The sequence below is a fragment of the Salmo salar genome, chromosome 01 (assembly GCF_965601325.2).
Source record: "Salmo salar chromosome 01, fSalSal1, whole genome shotgun sequence".
In the NCBI taxonomy this organism is placed as follows: domain Eukaryota; kingdom Metazoa; phylum Chordata; class Actinopteri; order Salmoniformes; family Salmonidae; genus Salmo; species Salmo salar.
The window spans coordinates 171,510,804-171,532,573 of record NC_138291.1 but is presented as its reverse complement, the minus strand read 5'-3'; the positions used below and the strand labels follow the sequence as shown (position 1 = coordinate 171,532,573).

The following is a 21,770-nucleotide window of genomic DNA, read 5'->3' as shown; positions in this document are numbered from 1 at the left end:
CTCCTCTCCCCTGATCTCTGTCTCTCTCTCACACACACATCCCCCTCTCCCCACTCCCAGTCCCTCTCTCCTGGCCCTGTCCATCCCAGCAGGCGAGCCAGGGGGATGCTATTCAAACCCGTGAAGGTTTAGCCTCACTCTGCCATGCACCACCTGAGACCAGCCACCAGTGACCAGCCGGTGTCTGACCTCTCACCTTGATCATCTGAGAGAGGTCGCCGGCATCCGCCAGCTCCAGCAAGATGTTGAGCTCGTTGTCCTCGATGAAGGAGTCCAGGTACTTGATCACGTTGGGGTGGTTCAAATGCTGTGAGGAGAAGAAAACAGCATGCCAGTTCAGGTTCTACAGTCAAATGCTGTGAGGAGAAGAAAACAGCATGCCAGTTCAGGTTCTACAGTCAAATGCTGTGAGGAGAAGAAAACAGCATGCCAGTTCAGGTTCTACAGTCAAATGCTGTGAGGAGAAGAAAACAGCATGCCAGTTCAGGTTCTACAGTCAAATGCTGTGAGGAGAAGAAAACAGCATGCCAGTTCAGGTTCTACAGTCAAATGCTGTGAGGAGAAGAAAACAGCATGCCAGTTCAGGTTCTACAGTCAAATGCTGTGAGGAGAAGAAAACAGCATGCCAGTTCAGGTTCTACAGTCAAATGCTGTGAGGAGAAGAAAACAGCATGCCAGTTCAGGTTCTACAGTCAAATGCTGTGAGGAGAAGAAAACAGCATGCCAGTTCAGGTTCTACAGTCAAATGCTGTGAGGAGAAGAAAACAGCATGCCAGTTCAGGTTCTACAGTCAAATGCTGTGAGGAGAAGAAAACAGCATGCCAGTTCAGGTTCTACAGTCAAATGCTGTGAGGAGAAGAAAACAGCATGCCAGTTCAGGTTCTACAGTCAAATGCTGTGAGGAGAAGAAAACAGCATGCCAGTTCAGGTTCTACAGTCAAATGCTGTGAGGAGAAGAAAACAGCATGCCAGTTCAGGTTCTACAGTCAAATGCTGTGAGGAGAAGAAAACAGCATGCCAGTTCAGGTTCTACAGTCAAATGCTGTGAGGAGAAGAAAACAGCATGCCAGTTCAGGTTCTACAGTCAAATGCTGTGAGGAGAAGAAAACAGCATGCCAGTTCAGGTTCTACAGTCAAATGCTGTGAGGAGAAGAAAACAGCATGCCAGTTCAGGTTCTACAGTCAAATGCTGTGAGGAGAAGAAAACAGCATGCCAGTTCAGGTTCTACAGTCAAATGCTGTGAGGAGAAGAAAACAGCATGCCAGTTCAGGTTCTACAGTCATGTCTGTTTGAGAAGGTGGGGTTTTCTATCTCAAATCAGACGAACCAAACTGTTCCAGTTAGACAAGGTTAACATGTCTTGTTGTCCTCACTCAAATGTATTAACATGTCCCCGCTGGACAAATATAGCCACAGTACACCACAACAAGTGCAGCATGATAGCCAGTCGTTGTACACGTTCAATGACTAACCTCCATTGAAGAGAGTATTATGGCTCATAATAACATGACCGTCCTGAGCTTTGTTGAAAGTCTGAGTGATGGTTGACTTCCCATTAAAAAAAATCATGGAGGTTTCAATGAGGTCCTCCTCAATGAGAGAGCCTAGTGACGCCAAACAGTGACTGATAGGAATATGACACTATAGGCTAGGTGGGGTAATACACAGCTAACAAAATAAACAGTAAGCCAATACAGTGAAGCTCAGGTTGAGTCATACCAAAGACTCTTAAAATGAGACCAGGGCCCATATGTATCAAGCATCTCAAAGTTTTAGAATTCATTTCAAGATTCTTTTATTGGTTTTTAAATCAATCCACGATTGTGCACCCCAATACATGTCAGACATGCTTTTAAGTTATGTACCCAGTAGGTCCCTCAGGTCCTCTGCCACTGGCCTTTTAACAATCCCAAAGCCTAGGACCAAGAGACATGGAGAGACAGCCTTTAGTTATTATGCCCCCAGCCTCTGGAATAGCCTGCCAGAGAACATGAGGAGGTCTGAAACTGTGGACATATTTAAAAGAGATCTTAAAACACACCTTTTTAGCTTTGCTTTTCCTTACTGTGCTTGGTAGTCGTTCATTTTTTATTGTTATTATTTTGTTTTTATCCTCTTATGTTTGTTGTGTAGTAAATATTCAAGTTTTTATTTTAATTGTTTTTATTCGTTTTTTCCTGTGACGGACATTGCGTCGCATTCCATGTCTGAAATGTGCTGTATAAATAAAGCTTGATTTGATTTGAAAGTAGGAGTGATGATCTAGGATCAGTTTAGACTTTTAGATTATAATGAATATGATTGTATGGGCGGGAAGAACCCGATCCTAGATCAGAACTCCTACTCTGAGAAGCTTTATGAATACTGGACCTGATGCCTTTCTGCTTGGCACTAAGTAGAAGAATTGGGGGTAAGGCCTTACGACAGACTAGTGTGCTATCCAGGGGTAGTACTTGTACATCAAACTGCCGCACGCTACAGAAACAGGAGATGGGATCCTGCCCTATGGGCCGTTCTGACTCAGACAAGGCTTACTTACTCCCTAATGCAGTGAAGCGATTACTGCATTCAGTAGCCTGTGTGGCATCAAAGGTGCTGTAGGAGGTGTAGACCATATTATCACCCTGTTTGGGCTGTCAGAATCAGCCCGTACATCACTCAGAAATCCCTGAAGCGTTTGGTTGGGATAGGAAATCAGGATCATACTATAGCAATCTCACCTACGGGTGTGTGTGTGTGTGTGAGCGTCTGGGTAAGTGTGATCGTGTGAAGATATAGTGTTGGTCCGTGAGCCTGTGCACATGATTTACGTGTGTGTGTGTTTGTGTGTGTGTACGTGTGTGTGTGTGTGTGTGCCCTCTCTTCGTTCGTATAGAGTCAAATGACCAACAGACTCTGAGACAGCTTCTACCCCCGAGCCATAAGAATAGCCAGACTGCTAAATAAGTTAATTACATGGTTAGCCAAACTCTCTCACACACACACACACACACACACACCGACACTCCCCCACATAACTCCCATACACTACACACACACACACACACACACACACACACACACACACATACATACATACATACATACATACATACATACATACATACATACATACATACATACATACATACATACATACATACATACATACATACATACATACATTACATACACTCACACACTTTTACATTTGCTGCTGCTACTCTGTTGGTTATTTTACTCTCATTATTATTATTATTATTATTATTATTATATCCTAATGACTTGTCACTTTTACCCTGCCTAATGTACATATCTACCTCAAATACCTTGAACCCCTGCACATTGCTCTGGTACTGGTATTCCCTGTATATAGCTCCACATTGATCTGGTACTGGTATTCCCTGTATGCATTCACTGTATGGAGCTCCACATTGATCTGGTACTGGTATTCCCTGTATGTAGCTCCACATTGATCTGGTACTGGTACTTCCTGTATATAGCTCCACATTGATCTAGTACTGGTACTCCCTGTATATAGATCCACATTGATCTGGTACTGGTACTCCCTGTATGTATTCACTGTATGGAGCTCCACATTGATCTGGTACTGGTATTCCCTGTATGTAGCTCCACATTGATCTGGTACTGGTACTCCCTGTATGTAGCTCCACATTGATCTAGTACTGGTACTCCCTGTATGTAGCTCCCCATTGATCTGGTACTGGTATTCACTGTATGGAGCTCCACATTGATCTGGTACTGGTATTCCCTGTATGTAGCTCCACATTGATCTGGTACTGGTGCTCCCTGTATGTAGCTCCACATTGATCTGGTACTGGTATTCCCTGTATGTAGCTCCAAATTGATCTGGTACTGGTATTCCCTGTATGTAGCTCCACATTGATCTGATACTGGTATTCCATGTATGTAGCTCCACATTGATCTGGTACTGGTATTCCCTGTATGTATTCCCTGTATGTAGCTCCCCATTGATCTGGTACTGGTATTCCATGTATGTAGCTCCACATTGATCTGGTACTGGTATTCCCTGTATGTAGCTCCACATTGATCTAGTACTGGTATTCCCTGTATGTAGCTCCACATTGATCTGGTACTGGTGCTCCCTGTATGTAGCTCCACATTGATCTGGTACTGGTATTCCCTGTATGTAGCTCCAAATTGATCTGGTACTGGTATTCCCTGTATGTAGCTCCACATTGATCTGGTACTGGTACTCCCTGTATGTAGCTCCACATTGATCTGGTACTGGTATTCCCTGTATGTAGCTCCGCATTGATCTGATACTGGTATTCCCTGTATGTAGCTCCACATTGATCTGGTACTGGTACTCCCTGTATGTAGCTCCACATTGATCTGGTACTGGTATTCCCTGTATGTAGCTCCGCATTGATCTGATACTGGTATTCCCTGTATGTAGCTCCACATTGATCTAGTACTGGTATTCCCTGTATGTAGCTCCACATTGATCTGGTACTGGTATTCCCTGTATGTATTCCCTATAGGCTACAATGTTGCGCAGTTCTTAGAATATCAGGTACGTTTTCACATGATGTTCTTTAGGGGGCAGGAGAATTACAGAGGAGTCAAATGTCAATTCTTAGAATATCAGGTACGTTTTCACATGATGTTCTTTAGGGGGCAGGAGAATTACAGAGGAGTCAAATGTCAATTCTTAGAATATCAGGTACGTTTTCACATGATGTTCTTTAGGGGGCAGGAGAATTACAGAGGAGTCAAATGTCAATTCTTAGAATATCAGGTACGTTTTCACATGATGTTCTTTAGGGGGCAGGAGAATTACAGAGGAGTCAAATGGGTTCCGGAACGAAACAGTCCAAAACTGAGAGGCTCAAATTAAGCACTGGTGGTGATGTGCTCCTTTATCACGGCAGCCACACACACACACAAACGTCAGTCTTTTTGTATGCTAATCTGACCCACTCTTCCTGACAGGGGTCTCTGCCCACAGATGCACACTTCAAGTCCCTGTCATAAACTCCACTTTAGCGCCCGGCCGCCTCGCACACCGCCCCAAAACAAATGTCACCCCTGATGATGATGACAACAAACCACTTTAATTTATGCCACCGTAAAACCCCAACTGCCAGCGCAGCCGCCAATCACTCCGGGAGGCGTAACAAGCAGCAGATGGGGCGTGTGATTTGACGGGTTGTTAAAGTGACAGGCGGCATTGACAGGCGGGCGGGATCAAGGACCTGACAGGGCCACCTCCCTCCTTTTTCTTCTCCCTCTCTTTCTTTCTCGTCCTCTCATGGCTTTTTCTGTGGCTGTCCCTCCCCCCACACCTTGCGATGACATAAACGCACACACACACTGCCGACTCTAAACAGAGCTTCACAGTCAGCGTGAGATGACAGCAAACACACTTGGAGTGTCAGAACAGAGGCTCTCTTTGATCCCGTACAATGACAAAGAGTAACACACACACGTGAACAGACGGAGGACTATACACACTTAACAATACTCCAAACACAGGTGTGCATAAGTGTGTGTGTGTGTGTGTGTGTGTGTGTGTGTGTGTGTGTGTGTGTGTGTGTTATATATAGATATATATATACAGTACCAGTCAAAAGTTTGGACACACTTACTCATTCAAGGGTTTTTCTTTATTTTTACTATTTTAGGCATTGTAGCATAATAATGAAGACATCAAAACTTTGAAACAACACATATGGAATCATGTAGTTACCAAATAACTGTATTTGAGATTCTTCAAAGTAGCCACCCTTTGCCTTGATGACAGCTTGGCATTCTCTCAACCAGCTTCACCTGGAATGCTTTTCCAACAGTCTTGAAGGAGTTCCCACATATGCACTTGTTGGCTGCTTTTCCTTCACCCTGCGGTCCAAATCATCCCAAACCATCTAAATTGGGTTGAGGTCGGGGGATTGTGGAGGCCAGGTCATCTGATACAGCACTCCATCACTCTCCTTCTTGGTCAAATAGCCCTTACACAGCCTGGAGGTGTGTTTTGGGTCATTGTCCTGTCGAAAAACAAATTATAGTCCCACTAAGCGCAAACCAGATGGGATGGAGTTTCGCTACAGAATGCTGCGGTGGCCATTATGGCTAAGTGTGCCTTGAATTCTAAATAAATAACTGACAGTGTCACCAGCAAAGCACCCCCACACGATCACAGCTCCTCCTCCATGCTTCACGGTGGGAACCACACATGCAGAGATCATCCTTTCACCTACTTTGCGTCTCAGAAAGACACATCGGTTGGAACCAAAAATCTCACATTTGGACTCATCAGACCAAAGGACAGATTTCCACCGGTCTAATGTCCATTGCTCGTGTTTCTTGGTCCAAGCAAGCCTCTCCTTCTTATTGGTGTCCTCTAGTAGTGGTTTCTTTGCAGCAATTCGACCATGAAGGCCTGATTCACTCAGTCTCCTCTGAACAGTTGATGTTGAGATGTGTCTATTACTTGAACTCTGTGAAGCATTTATTTGGGCTGCAATTTCTGAGGCTGGCAACTCTAATGAATTTATGCTCTGCAGCAGAGGTAAGTATGGGTCTTCCTTTCCTGTGGTGGTCCTCATGAGAGCTAGTTTCATCATAGCGCTTGATGGTTTTAGTGACTGCACTTGAAGAAACTTTAAAAGTTCTTGAAATTTTCCGGATTGACTGACCTTCATGTCTTAAAGTCATGATGGACTGTTGTTTCTCTTTGCTTATTTGAGCTGTTCTTGCTATAATATGGACATGATCTTATACCAAATAGGGCTATCTTCTGTATACCAACCCTACATTGTCACAACACAACTGATTGGCTCAAACGCATTAAGAAGGAAATGTACTTTTAACAAGGCACACCTGTTAATTGGAATGCATTCCAGGTGACTAACTCATGAAGCTGGTTGAGAGAATGCCAAGAGTGGTGCAAAGCTGTAATCAAGGCAAAGGGTGGCGCGTTTGAAGAATCTCAAATATAACATATATTTTGATTTGTTTAACACTTTTGGTTACTACCTGATACCATATGTGTTATTTCATAGTTGACGTTTCATAGTTGACGTCTTCACTATTATTCTACAATGTCGAAAATAGTAAAAATGAAGAAAAATCCCTGAATGAGTAGGTGTGTTCAAACTTTTGACTGGTACTGTATATATATCTGCCACTGCACAAGCCTGTATGTGTGTGTCAATGAATGTGTTTATATGACTGTGTGTATTATTAACTACAAACACATACATTGACACAGGCCCACTCACAGTCACAACCACACAAAGGCTGCCCCAACACACACGTTCGGCCCAGATCCTGTGACAAAGGGCCATAGCAATCTAAAACCTTACCATTTCACTGGCATAAGACTCAAGCACCCTGACACTATCACCCTCATCTCTAAAATGCTTCCTTACCTACACCAGCTGGATTCAAGTGCATCCTACAGTTAAACCAGATTATAAGAAACCCCTGAAGAGACCTAGCCAGAGAGAATCTCAATTTAATTTCTTTGATTCCTCACGTTCTCTCTCCTTGCCTCCTTCTCAAAACCGATTGGATGAGGAACCTCTGACCTTCTCATCCAATGAGTTTTGAGAAGGAGGCGAGGAAAGAGGCCTCAAGGAATCAAGGAAATGCAATTGAGATTCACCCACTGAGAAATAATTCCACCAGCCTTACCTTCAGCAGGTCAATCTCCTTGATGCAGTCCTGGCGAGCCTTGGCGTCCATCATTTCAAATATCTAAAGAAAAGAACAACAAAGTTTGTAACGTTATCTGACTACATTGTCAGAGGTATTCCATAGAATCCTCAGACAGCTCTAACACAAAACCCCAGTTCCCAGCGTAACACCAGTGATTTTCACATCTAGTCCTGTAGAGCAGAAGTGTGTCTAGGCCTCTCATCCAAACACTAACCAACATGGTTCAGTGGTTTCTAGCATTAGGCTGGGGAGAAAACTGCACACACTGTGGCCTTCCTGGTCCAGACGTGAACTACACCGCCTTTGCCAACCCTTGGCTGTATCTCAATAGTCCTTGATTAGCACTGATGTGAAAGGACGATGTCAGTGAAACAAATAGCTGGTTTGGTATAGCCAGGTATTCACCATATCGTCTTCCCCTTTTCTATGTTTCACAGAGCAGTGCACATGAAGGAGGGTAGACAAGGAGAGAAAGACACTTTAGACTACTGAGATGTACCTATAAAGTAAATGCCAAAAAGGATAGGACTCAATATAGTACCTGGACTTTCTTCAGAGCCACATGCTGGCCCTCCAGAAGGTAGGTGGCTTTGTAGACCTCGCTGAACTGGCCCCTGCCAATCTTCTTCTCAATGCGGAAGTTGGCCAGCGTGCAGCAGTACTGGTGGCTCTGCATGTTTCTCAGTGAGGGAAAGAAGAATGGACAGTTTTAGTTAGGGAGAAATACTGAAGTAACCTGTTGATAGAGAAGGTTCATATGCCCATGTTGGCTTGGATAGGACTGGCACATCTATATATGTGCGTGAGTGACAGTTGTCTGGGATTTGAATAAATGTGCCTTAATATTACTCAGGTGAGTTATTCATATAAACAGTGGCATTAACATTTGACAATGGCTACAGTTTTCTCCAAGGTTGGACATACATGCACTGGTATGTGTGTAGCATCCTTGAGCGACACAACAGTAACTAAAACCCATCTGAAAAATGTAGAAGAGTAGCAAACGTTTTTGTGTACTAAACATGTCTGTTAGTTCTAGGAATTAAACTCAGCAAAAAAAGAAACGTCCTCTCAACTGCGTTTATTTTCAGCAAACCTAACATGTGTAAATATTTGTATGAACATAACAAGATTCAACAACTGAGACATAAACTGAACAAGTTCCACAGACATGTGACTAACAGAAATTGAAATGTGTCCCTGAACAAAACGGGAGTCAAAATCAAAAATAACAGTCAGTTTTCTGGTGTGGCCACCAGCTGCATTAACCTGTTAGGGCTAGGGGGCAGCATTTGCACGTCTGGATAAAAAAAATGTACCCAATTTAATCTGGTTACTAATCCTACCCAGTAACTAGAATATGCATATACTTATTATATATGGATAGAAAACACTCTAAAGTTTCTAAAACTGTTTGAATGGTGTCTGTGAGTATAACAGAACTCATTTGGCAGGCAAAACCCTGAGACATTTTCTGACAGGAAGTGGATACCTGATGTGTTGTATTGACTTTAAACCTATCCCATTGAAAAACACAGGGGCTGAGGAATATTTTGGCACTTCCTATTGCTTCCACTAGATGTCACCAGCCTTTACAAAGTGTTTTGAGTCTTCTGGAGGGAGATCTGACCGAACAAGAGCCATGGAACGATGATGTCCCATTAGACACCTGGCGCGCGAGTTCATGTTGGGTACCCTCGTTCCAATACGTTATAAAAGAGTATGCATTCGTCCACCTTGAATATTATTCATGTTCTGGTTAAAAAAGGCCCTAATGATTTATGCTATACAACGTTTGACATGTTTGAACGAACGTAAATATATTTTTTCCCCTCGTTCATGACGAGAAGTCCGGCTGGCTTAGATCATGTGCTAACAAGACGGAGATTTTTGGACATAAATGATGAGCTTTTTTGAACAAAACTACATTCGTTATGGACCTGTGATACCTGGAAGTGACATCTGATGAAGAGAATCAAAGGTAATGGATTATTTACATAGTATTTTCGATTTTAGATCTCCCCAACATGACGTCTAGTCTGTATCGCAACGCGTATTTTTCTGGGCGCAGTGCTCAGATTATTGCAAAGTGTGATTTCCCAGTAAGGTTATTTTTAAATCTGGCAAGTTGATTGCGTTCAAGAGATGTAAATCTATAATTCTTTAAATGACAATATAATATTTTACCAATGTTTTCTAATTTTAATTATTTAATTTGTGACGCTGACTTGACTGCCGGTTATTGGAGGGAAACGATTTCCTCAACATCAATGCCATAGTAAAACGCTGTTTTTGGATATAAATATGAACTTGATAGAACTAAAAATGCATGCATTGTCTAACATAATGTCCTAGGAGTGTCATCTGATGGAGATTGTAAAAGGTTAGTGCATCATTTTAGCTGGTTTTATGGTTTTGGTGACCCTGTCTTTGACTTGACAAAACATTACACACAACTCTTGTAAATGTACTGTCCTAACATACTCTAAATTTATGCTTTCGCCGTAAAACCTTTTTGAAATCGTAAAACGTGGTTAGATTAAGGAGATGTTTATCTTTCAAAGGGTGTAAAATAGTTGTATGTTTGAAAAATTTGAATTTTGACATTTATTTGGATTCAAATTTGCCGCTCTTGAAATGCACCTGCTGTTGATGGAGTGCACCACGGGTGGCACGCTAGCGTCCCACCTAGCCCATAGAGGTTAAGTACTGCAGTGCGTCTCCTCCTCAGGGACTGCACCAGATTTGCCAGTTCTTGCTGTGAGATGTTACCCCACTCTTCCACCAAGACACCTGCAAGTTCCCAGACATTTCTGGGGGGAATGGCCCTAGCCCTCACCCTCCGATCCAACAGGTCACAGACGTGCTCAATGGGATTGCGATCCGGGCTCTTCGCTGGCCATGGCAGAACACTGACATTCCTGTCTTGCAGGAAATCACACACAGAACGAGCAGTATGGCTGGTGGCATTGTCATGCTGGAGGGTCATGTCAGGATGAGCCTGCAGGAAGGGTACCACATGAGGGAGGAGGATGTCTTCCCTGTAAAGCACAGCGTTGAGATTGCCTGCAATGACAACAAGCTCAGTCCGATGATGCTGTGACACACCGCCCCAGACAATGACGGACCCTCCACCTCCAAATCGATACCGCTCCAGAGTACAGGCCTCGGTATAACGTTCATTCCTTCAACGATAAACACGAATCCGACCATCACCCCTGGTGAGACAAAACCGCAACTCGTCAGTGAAGAGCACTTTTTGCCAGTCATGTCTGGTCCAGCGATGGTGGGTTTGTGCCTATAGGCATGGTTGCCTATGGGCAGGACCTGCCTTACAACAGGCCTACAAGCCCTCAGTCCAGCCTCTCTCAGCCTATTACGGACAGTCTGAGCACTGATGGAGGGATTGTGCGTTCGGGTGTAACTCTGGCAGTTATTGTTGCCATCCTGTACCTGTCCCGCAGGTGTGATGTTCGGATGTACCGATCCTGTGCAGGTGTTGTTACACGTGGTCTGGAACTGCGAGGACAATCAGCTGTCTGTCCTGTCTCCCTGTAGCGCTGTCTTAGGCGTCTCACGGTACGGATATTGCAATTTATTGCCCTGGCCACATCTGCAGTCCTCATGCCTCCTTGCAGCATGCCTAAGGCACGTTCACGCAGATGAACAGGGACTCTGGGCATCTCTCTTTTGGTGTTTTTCAGAGTCAGTAGAAAGGCCTTTTCAGTGTCCTAAGTTTTCATAACTGTGATCTTAATTGCCTACCGTCTGTAAGTGTCTTAACGACCGTTCCACAGGTGCATGATCATTAATTGTTTATGGTTCATTGAACAAGCATGGGAAACAGTGTTTAAACCCTTTACAATGAAGATCTGTGAAGATATTTGGATTTTTAAGAATTATCTTTGAAAGACAGGGTCCTGAAAAAGGGACGTTTATTTTTTTGCTGAGTTTAAATGGCACAGCTAAGGGTCCGCAAGCCACTCAGTCACTCCGTAAAAGATTCTCACTCATACTGTATCACAGTGTTGACACTGGATAACATGCTGAAAATATAGTTCAGTTTGTCTTCCATTTACACAGAGCATCAGTCGTTCACACAGTACATGTACCCAGCCAACCAAATGTTCCTGACCATGTCACATTTCAGGTTCCAATTCAAATCAGTTCACACAACAATGTGCATGCTGTATACAGTTCCATAGTGGCCACTGTCACACCCAGGTTTCTCGGGCAAGATGGTTTCTAGGGCAAGATGGATTCTAGGGCAAGATGGATTCTAGGGCAAGAAGGTTTCTATGGCAAGATGGGTTTCTAGGGCAAGATAAAATGCTGAGAGGAAAGTATCTCCCTTTATGCCACTTAGAAGACACTTTTATCCAGGAAAGTGAGTGCATACATTTTGAGTATGTGATCCAAGCGGGAATTGAACCCACAACCTTGATATTGCTGGTGTCACTCTCTTACCAACTGAGCAACATAGGACCAGCATAGCTGGGTGGTTCAGTTGGTAAAGCAAAGCATCTGTGGTCATTTCTGTCTCGGTGGCACAAGCTTCCCAACGGCTCCCCTCTTTGACAGACAGACAGCCGTTATTGACGCCATTTGTAATTGCCGTAATTGTTTCGAGGGGAGGGCTGGGGTGTGTCTGTGTGTGTCGATGCTAATACTGAAGGACACAAACCCTGGGTGACACACACTCTGATGCTTGGCGCCATGGAATATTCCCAGCTGCTCATTTACATATGCCCTGACCCAGATTAGCATGCTCTATTACAGAGTGCCACTGCTAATTAGAGCTAGCCTGATATGCTAATATGCTAGCCGGGCTGCTATCTTTACCTAGATTAGTCATTATATAACCCCATACTCCAAAACGGTGGCTCTGTCATGTTTGGTATAACACTACCTACAACTGTTATTTTTCTTTTTTCCCATCAATTAATTACAAAGCAATAGAGGAGAAATCTGTGTCACTGAAGAGTGACAAGTTGTTTGTGAAGTAAACCTCACTATTAGTGGGATGCTTTAAAAAGTACTAGGATATGCAGACTTACATCCCCCAAACATTGATTACATCTCCTCAAACCTGGGGTCCATTCAACACACCTGAGCTGACGGGGCAGAGTTCAGAGCCTGACCTTACAGAGCATGACCCGGAGCAAGAGGGAATTCTGTGCTGCTCCATTCATCCAGGATGGGTTCAGACAAACATGGCAGGACAGCAAGGAGGTTTGCTCTGCTCACTAAATACATACACTTCTACTATGCTTGAGTTGGAGAGTCATGTCCTTTAGAATTTATCTTTACATGTTTGTAATGCAACTAGGGCAACACTACGGGTTAACAATAACTTGAACTGGAATGCACATGGTACTTTGTCCCCCTGTTTGTTTCTAGGGCCTAGTATGGACAGCTGAGAGTGTTGAAGTTATCCTCTCAGTGCTCAGTGGGCTGACCAAAGACAGCAACAGCTTAATACTGGACTGGACTAGCCAGACTGGACTAGATGAATGTTGACACACCTGTGCTCTGTGGGAACCTTCATTACTCGTCGACTCACTGTATACTATCTGGTTTGCCTTTGCCGAGTGGCGCAGTGGTCTAAGGCACTGCATCACAGTGTTGTGGCATCTCTACAGCCTGGGGTTTGATCCCAGGCTGTGTCATGACTGGGAGACTCATAGGGCGGTGCACAATTGGCCTGCATGTCCTGTTCAATTACATTGTGGTCCAGTGCTGACTTAAACAATGGCTTTCATTTGAACCTATCACCTCTGCAGAAAACAGCCCTATCATCTACTACGAAACAACAACAGCGAATAAAAATGTCGGTTTTATCTACCATACTTGATCTGGCATTCACTTGTCAGCATCGACACGTCAACAAAACGTATCCTTGACTCAATGGGGTCTTTGTTCCTTGAATGTGCATCACAAAAAAGGCCTGAAGTTAACATTAAATCATTACATACCATAAAGCAAAATTGTATTTTTCTTTCCTTTTCTCAATTCCTCTCACTGGCCAAGAAAAATCTCAGGGGCTGCATATTACTCCTGACATTCAAGAGGGTTTAGCCATTCATTGGGCTATTGAAACAGTAGAGCATGCCCTGTGGATTACTGGGGGGGACTTACTACACTGCTCAAAACTGAGAGACACAGAGACAGAGAGACAGAGAGAGAGACACAGAGAGAGAGACACAGAGAAACAGAGAGGCAGAGAATTATAGAGTCAAAGCCCTTGACTTCCCTCCAGCTCCCAGCTTTCAGCTCTCCGCTCCAATCCACATGTGCTTCATCACTTTGTACTGCGACTGACGGCGAGAGCCCGGGGTGAACTGGAAAAGCTCTTCCAGAATCTCAATAGCTCCTAACGCTATCAACATCATTTTTCTTTCCCTCTTTCTTTTCTTTTTACGTTCTCTGGCCTTTGGAGCGTCATAAAATCAGCATCAAGAGAAACAAATGGCTTTGCCATAACGGATCTCCCCGAGTCCTGAGACGCTATTAGCTAATCCAGAGTGACGTTGGCTGATTGGTCTTTGGCTCGTTGGGCTGTGGTGTTAACTCAAGTACTCTTTGCTAGCTGCTGCAGTGGCGGTGACGTGCTGTGTCAGATCTGGCAGCTGCCGTGCTGCAATGATTGTGGGAGACTCCCTGATGATGTTTCAAGGGTTGGCCGCAGAAATGCGCAATTGTTGTAAGTGGTCGATTCCTGTATTTAGGTGGAGGGTGACTGGTATTTGACTTGACACAGATTAATGCCGTTAGGGAACTTATTTGATAAAATGTGTAAAATCCTCAAAAAACAAATGAAAAGACCATCGATACCATCAATACTGAAGTAATTGAGGTTGAACATTTTCAGTCACCAAATTCTTAACTTCAGTGGCTTCTGTGCTTCAGTGGCTATAATCTGTGGCAAAACGCTGAGGTTTGACCCTCTCATCACATTGAAAAGCCCCAACTATAGGGAGGAAGGAAGAAGGGGTAGAGGTGGTCAGAGAGGTACCATCATGGAAAATGATGATGGCATTACGCTAAACAGAACAGGTTTTCATTTCTTCCTATCACCATAGCAGATGTTCAATATCATTGGCTAATTGCACTTAAACACTATGTAATGACAGACTCCGCACCGCGCCACTAAGTAACACAACAACATCCATTACCTCACTATCTACCCGGCACAACAATTTGTCACATAATCGCCCTCACGCAGTTGAAAGCCAATGAAGAGGCGATTAAGGCTAATTTCTTCAACAATTACCACTTATTATGTGCAGAGTCAAGAGCAGGCTTTGACTACTGTTAAAAACCTGAGCTGTTTTTTCCATCCCAGTCAATCATCTTAAGTCCTTCTATGCTCTTTGAAGCATTGTGAAACTGCATTTTGCGTTTATCTATTAGCATTACACTTAGGTCCGAAAACAACGCAACAAACAACAACAGACAAATTATGTGATGTTGTAAAATGTAAAAATTAACTGTAATTAGTTTATTCAAAAGCAGACATGAATGCGCACGCACGCACGCACGCACACCAGTGTAGACTAGAATATGACGTCTCACCTGATCTTGTCCAGGCATCTTGTAGAGGTTCTTGTTCTGGTTGTCTAGGTTGTGCTGGTGATGGCTGTTCTGTGCCTCCATGGTGGACTTGGCATACAGTACCAGGCCCCTTCACCCCTGGTAGAGACAAGAGACTAACTTAGCCGTGGTTGAGAGTGTGTGTGTGTGTGTGTGTGTGTGTGTGTGTGTGTGTGTGTGTGTGTGTGTGTGTGTGTGTGTGTGTGTGTGTGTGTGTGTGTGTGAGTGAGAAGTGTAGCTAGTCTTATTCTGAGCCATGGGGACTCCTTGCATAGAGTCAGTCCAGGGGTGGGCAATCATTTTGTCTGAGTGATTTCTTCAAAATCAAAATCAATTTGCAGACCGGAAAAGTGGCCGTAAAACAAAGAAAAGCCAGTACAGGGCTTTACCCCTATAACACTGCCTCTGACAGATTAGACTGCCAGAGACACACAGCATCCTATACCACTGCCTCTGACAGATTAGACTGCCAGAGACACACAGCATCCTATACCATTGCCTCTGACAGATTAGACTGCCAGAGACACAAAGCATCCTATACCACTGCCTCTGACAGATTAGACTGCCAGAGACACACAGCATCCTGTACCCACTGCCTCTGACAGATTAGACTGCCAGAGACACACAGCATCCTATACCACTGCCTCTGACAGATTAGACTGCCAGAGACACACAGCATCCTGTACCCAATGCCTCTGACAGATTAGACTGCCAGAGACACACAGCATCCTATACCCACTGCTTCTGACAGATTAGACTGCCAGAGACACACAGCATCCTATACCACTGCCTCTGACAGATTAGACTGCCAGAGACACACAGCATCCTATACCCACTGCCTCTGACAGATTAGACTGCCAAAGACACACAGCATCCTATACCCACATGAGGATAGACAGGTCAATAAGCCAAACAGCTACACACATACCAAAACACACAGATATGTATTATCTACCTAAGTAACCCAAAGTGAATGTAAAACATACGTCCATATACGATAATAGTCCAATGAATGATGAGATCCCTATGTATCTGTGTACACACACACACATTTATTTTTCTGCCGAGTACACACTTTTACACCCTATTTACAGAGCTGAGGAAGTGGGCCACATTGTGAAGGCGTCAGCAGAAAATGCAGATTATACAAAACCAAGGCCATGCACACACCCCCCCCCCCCCCACCCACACGTTGATGGAGAGAGAGTGAGCGGAGAGAGATGACTCAAGTAACGAAGTAAACTATAAAAAACGACTAAACTACTAAAAATGTACATTAAACATGGCGTATCACATTTAACAAACCAAACATGCAAATACCGTTATAGGAGGTAAAGTAAAAAAAATGAACTGATCTGTGCATCAATAAGGGTATATCGTTCAATACAGTATAGAGCCCAGCCCTACTTCTGCCATGAGCTGGCAAGACACTGAACGACATTACATAATCTTACGACTTACATTATCATCATCATCATGCCACAGTTATATAGACCTTATTCCAAAGCGCTGAACTGAGTAAACTGCAACCTAACAGTCTAACCCTGACCCTGTGATGTAATGTGGAGCAATACAAATCTGAACTCAACTGGCAGAAAGAGCCACATCTAAAATAGTAGACACTATTGTACTAGCTAGAGTCATAACAGATTACTGGACAACCTTGTAAAGAATGACTGGTCCACCGCGGGCTTTTAACACACATTATTTATTTGAATCCACAAATCAAGTCACAGTCAAGAAGGATTCAAACATTTCACAGGTCATGGATATACACTACCATTCAAAAGTTTGGGGTCACTTAGAAATGTCCTTGTTTTTGAAAGAGAAGCACATTTTTTTGTCCATTAAAATAACATCAAATTGATCAGAAATACAATGTAGACATTGTTAATGTTGTAAATGACTATTGTAGCTGGAAATGGCAGATTTTTTATGGAATATCTTCATAGGTGTACAGAGGCCCATTATCAGCAACAATCACTCCTGCGATCCAATGGCATGCTATGTTAGCTAATCCAAGTTTATCATTTTAAAAGGCTAATTGATCATTAGAAAACCCTTTTGTAATTATGTTCGCACAGCTGAAAACTGTTGTCTGATTAAAGAAGCAATAAATCTGGCCTTCTTTAGACTAGTTGAGTATCTGGAGCATCAGCATTTGTGGGTTTATTTACAGGCTCAAAATGACCAGAAACAAAGACCTTTCTTCTGAAACTCGTCAGTCTATTCTTGTTCTGAGATATGGAGGCTTTTCCAGGCGAGAAATTGCCAAGAAACTGAAGATCTCGTACAACGCTGTGTACTACTCCCTTCACAGAACAGTGCAAACTGTCTCTAACCAGAATAGAAAGAGGAGAGAACATGAGAACTGGCAGCTTCATTAAATAGTACCCGCAAAACACCAGTCTCAACGTCAACAGTGAAGAGGCGACTCCGGGATGCTGGCCTTCTAGGCAGAGTTCCTCTGTCCAGTGTCTGTGTTCTTTTGCCCATCTTAATCTTTTATTTTCATTGGCCAGTATGAGATATGGCTTTTTCTTTGCAATTCTGCCTAGAAGGTCAGCATCCCGGAGTCGCCTCTTCACTGTTGACGTTGAGACTGGTGTTTTGCGGGTACTATTTAATGAAGTTGCCAGTTAAGGACTTGTGAGGCGTCTGTTTCTCAAACTAGACACTCTAATGTACTTGTCCTCTTGCTCAGTTGTCCACCGGGGCCATTTACAACATTAACAATGTCTACACTGTATTTCTGATCAATTTGATGTTATTTTAATGGACAAAAAATGTGCTTTTCTTTCAAAAACAAGGACATTTCTAAGTGACCTCAAACTTTTGAATGGTAGTGTATATGGACACTTATGAATGAAAACACACACACACACACACACACACACACACACACACACACACACACACACACACACACACACACACACACAATATCCATATCTGCCATATCTGCGAGGGCTCTAGATAAACTGTTATAGACCTGAACATGCACGGCTGTGAGAAGCCATACGACCAGCCTGGAACGGATACTTGTAGGGGTGATTCAGCTTTTTTGTTTAATATATGATTATACTCTGTGTGTGCCTGAGGGTTAAGGGCTTAAGCCCAAGGTCTTTTTTTGAGACTCTCATTGAGCTCTCTAGAAGGATACGTTTTCAATTCGTAATCAATGGAGGTAGAGGGGTGAGGGGTTGATGTTTTATCAGTTTTTCTGAGCTCATCTTTGTCTGACTTATCGGAAGAGATTGGAGATATACAGTACAGAGAAACAGATTTGTTCCGTGTGAGGTACAAATGAGAGATTGATAAAAGAGAGAAAAATTTAGAAAAAGAGTGTGACTATACACTAAAGCAGAGGATGGGCAGTGGTTGCAACTCAAAATCACTGCACGGGTTTGAGCAGGTATGTGTGTGTTTGAGTGGGTGTGTGTATATTTGAGTGGGTGTGTGTGTGTTTGAGCGGATGTGTGTGAGTGTATGTGCAGATGTGTGTATGTGTGTGTGTCTGCTTTCACAGAGAACTGTAACGTGTGGCTCACACAGGGTTCGTCGCTCATCTTATAATTGAAATCTGGCCTGTGGGATACCACAACAACACTCACATTTTATTCTGCACCTCTGACTTCACAGAATGGAAACAATTTCATCTTAGTTTAGAGAAACTGAACACTGCATCACATTCAGTTCTTAGAAAAGGATTTCTGAGGAAAGAGTTCCGGGCTAGCGCTTTCAGGGGTGGAAAAAGTTCTAAATTGTCATACTTCAGAAAAAGTAAAGATACGGTAATAGAAAATGACTCAAGTAAAAGTCAAATGCACCTAATCAAATCAAATTTTGATTTGATTTTACCTAGTGAAATACTATTTGAGTAAAAGTCTAAAGGTATCTAATTTTAAATGTACCTTGTCCCTAGTCGGTGGGTATTCCACCCAGGTAGTGGCAGTGCTGGTGACACTAGCTGCAGTAACCCATGGGGAGGGGGTCACACTCGGACAATCAGAGAGGGAGCAAATTATTGTGACCCTGGCGGTACAAAATAATCAAAAGGTCTGACTGCTCAGAGATGCTTGGGAAAATGGTCACAACGGGGGACCAGCATGTGTGTGTTTCAGGGGAAAGGGGCGTATCTGACCTCCATCAGGTAGGACTTGACATTGGTTAAGCAAATCTCCCCATTCTTGCTCAATGTTACATGTCTTCTAAACAGCTACAACTGTATATGCATTCGCACATCAAGTCTTCTTTTTTGGGCTCAAGGATGGAACAACTGTTGAACATCTGAGCTTGTGGTTGTTTGTGGGGAGGGTGTGAAGCAGAATTTTTTTTCTCCCAAAATAATAATTGCTTGCCAAAAACTGTAATTTTTGTTATGCCAGTTATGTCTGGTTATAGGTAACAATCCTTCATATGAAGTGCCTACATTATTCCACATATTATTTGTTAATAAATTAAGATATGGAAATAAATTAAGATATGCAAGATTTATGTATTTATTTATTTTAATAAAAAAAAACAGTATACAATAACATCGGGGTGAGGGCATTGGAAATGTATTTGGAAGTTAATCTGCTTCTGTTCGGTAGGTGGCACTGTGTGCTCTTTTTAAAGGATGGGTCCCCATCTCTCAAACGCCCTAGGATCCAGGTGGACAAGGGTGGTCTGCCAGTCACTGGGACGACAACCCAACTTGGGATGGGGGGAGGTTTTAGCAAGTGGAATAGTGGACAAAAATTGGACGTTTACTCAATAGCAGTGCAAATATCATGGTACAGCTATATGGACACTCAATCACCATGGTACTTTTTTAATGGTAAGTTTACAAACATATACTGTATTATGATAAATAGAATTTAAACTTGTATCTCATTATTGTAAATGGTGAAATAAGTATAGCCAGTTATAATTGTAATGGCTCAGCAGATAATAAGAAAATACAATCAGTATTTACCTAGCTAAAAGAGAAGGAATATAATATCTATTGTTTACAGGAAACTCATTCAACAATTTTAGATGAAGTTGTGTGGAAAATGGACTGGATGGGTGAAATATACTTCTCCAACGGCCCCAAAAACTCAAGGGGTGATGATATTAATTAACAATCATTTTGATCCGAATATGCAAATTGTACAAAATGCTTGCAACCAATAGAATGTTATAAATATATGTGACTCGTTTCAGGAAACTAGGCGTACGTCGCACGTCACTACTTCACAGGAGTGCCATTTGAAAGTAAAATTATGATTTTTTTTATCAAAATGCAGTTTTTGGCAGAAATGCCTTCTGAAACATGTGACCTTTCATGTGCCTTACTAACAAACTTGTATGCCATCTGTAAATACAATAAAATTGTTACATTACGAGCCTAGTTGGTTTAGCCATGGAAAAAGTCAGCAACCTTCCCGCTAGCCATGAATTGCTGAGATAATGAGTGGGCTGGAGGACCGAGTTTTGAAATCAGTGGAATTATAGTATGATAGCTGAGATGGAGAAAATTCTGGCTTATGATTGTAAATATGCAGACGGAGTCGAAAAGAGAACACACAGAAGGCTGTTGTATAAAACACCTGTCTCCGGATTACATCTTCAAACTAAGGGCAACCATGGCATCCGTGACAGAGATGGAGAAGCGTCCATCCATGTATACAGGTAAGAGAGTCTAGTAAGCTACATTTTCAGATATTACACATTTCTAATTTTGTCATGAAAGTTGTTTTCATTTCAAGTTAAAGTGTACTGTTAGCTAGCTAGCTAACGTTAACTGGCTGGCTAGCTAGCCAACGTGTAGTAATATTTGTATCTCAGAGCAATTTGCATTGCTAGATATAGCCTAATGTTAGCTAGCTAACATTGAACCTGGTTGGTTAGCTACCTGCAGATTCATGCAGGGTAGTAACGTTATGAGTTGGGATTATGGTTAATTGTTTAGCTAGCTAGCTACATGTCTAAACAAAAGACTCCACTATGCAAGTAACTATTTCAATAGAATGTTTATGATGTCACTGCGACAACTGTCGATAGACGTAGCTGGTAAATTTGCTCTGGCTATCTACTCTGATTTTAGAGCACTCTCGTCTGAGTGTGCCAGAGCGCTGAGTCTCTACTTTTATCCAATGCAAAAAAAAACATTTCAAATAACAAAAAAACAAGATAACTAATGTAAAATATACTGTGTCCATAAAATATATATAGGTTCAAAACATCACAGCACAGTTGAAAAATATATGGCAAATAGAAATCAAAACTGGATGGTCTTCATAGATAGATGGGAGGGGTTGAGGGTAGCTGAAGGATGGGACTAAATACAAACAAAAGATAACTATTGTAAAATATACTGTGTCCATAAAATGTATATAGTATGTATAAGCTGGAAGTAGAAGCCTAAGTGTTGTTGTCCATTAGTTTACTCCAATTAGGGGAGGGGTGGTATATATATACACTGCTCAAAAAAATAAAGGGAACACTTCAACAACACAATGTAACT

The 21,770-nt window shown here is 42.7% G+C and overlaps 1 protein-coding gene across 3 annotated transcripts in view; it reads right to left on the bottom strand.

Annotated features, from left to right (window-relative positions):
- The window catches only part of nek6 (NIMA-related kinase 6), an 87,331-nt gene that overhangs the window by 30,828 nt on the left and 34,733 nt on the right, over positions 1-21,770 (bottom strand). For 2 of the 3 annotated variants that reach the window (XM_045693384.2, XM_045693385.2), the window contains 4 exons: positions 15,260-15,376; positions 8,226-8,354; positions 7,661-7,723; positions 197-307 (listed from right to left, as the gene is read on the bottom strand). In XM_045693384.2, the coding sequence (XP_045549340.1) occupies positions 197-307; positions 7,661-7,723; positions 8,226-8,354; positions 15,260-15,340 (384 nt within the window). In that variant the 5' untranslated portion in view covers positions 15,341-15,376. Of the gene's footprint in view, positions 1-196; positions 308-7,660; positions 7,724-8,225; positions 8,365-15,259; positions 15,377-21,770 lie in introns of those variants that run through there. The other variant, XM_045693386.2, reaches the window with a different exon arrangement.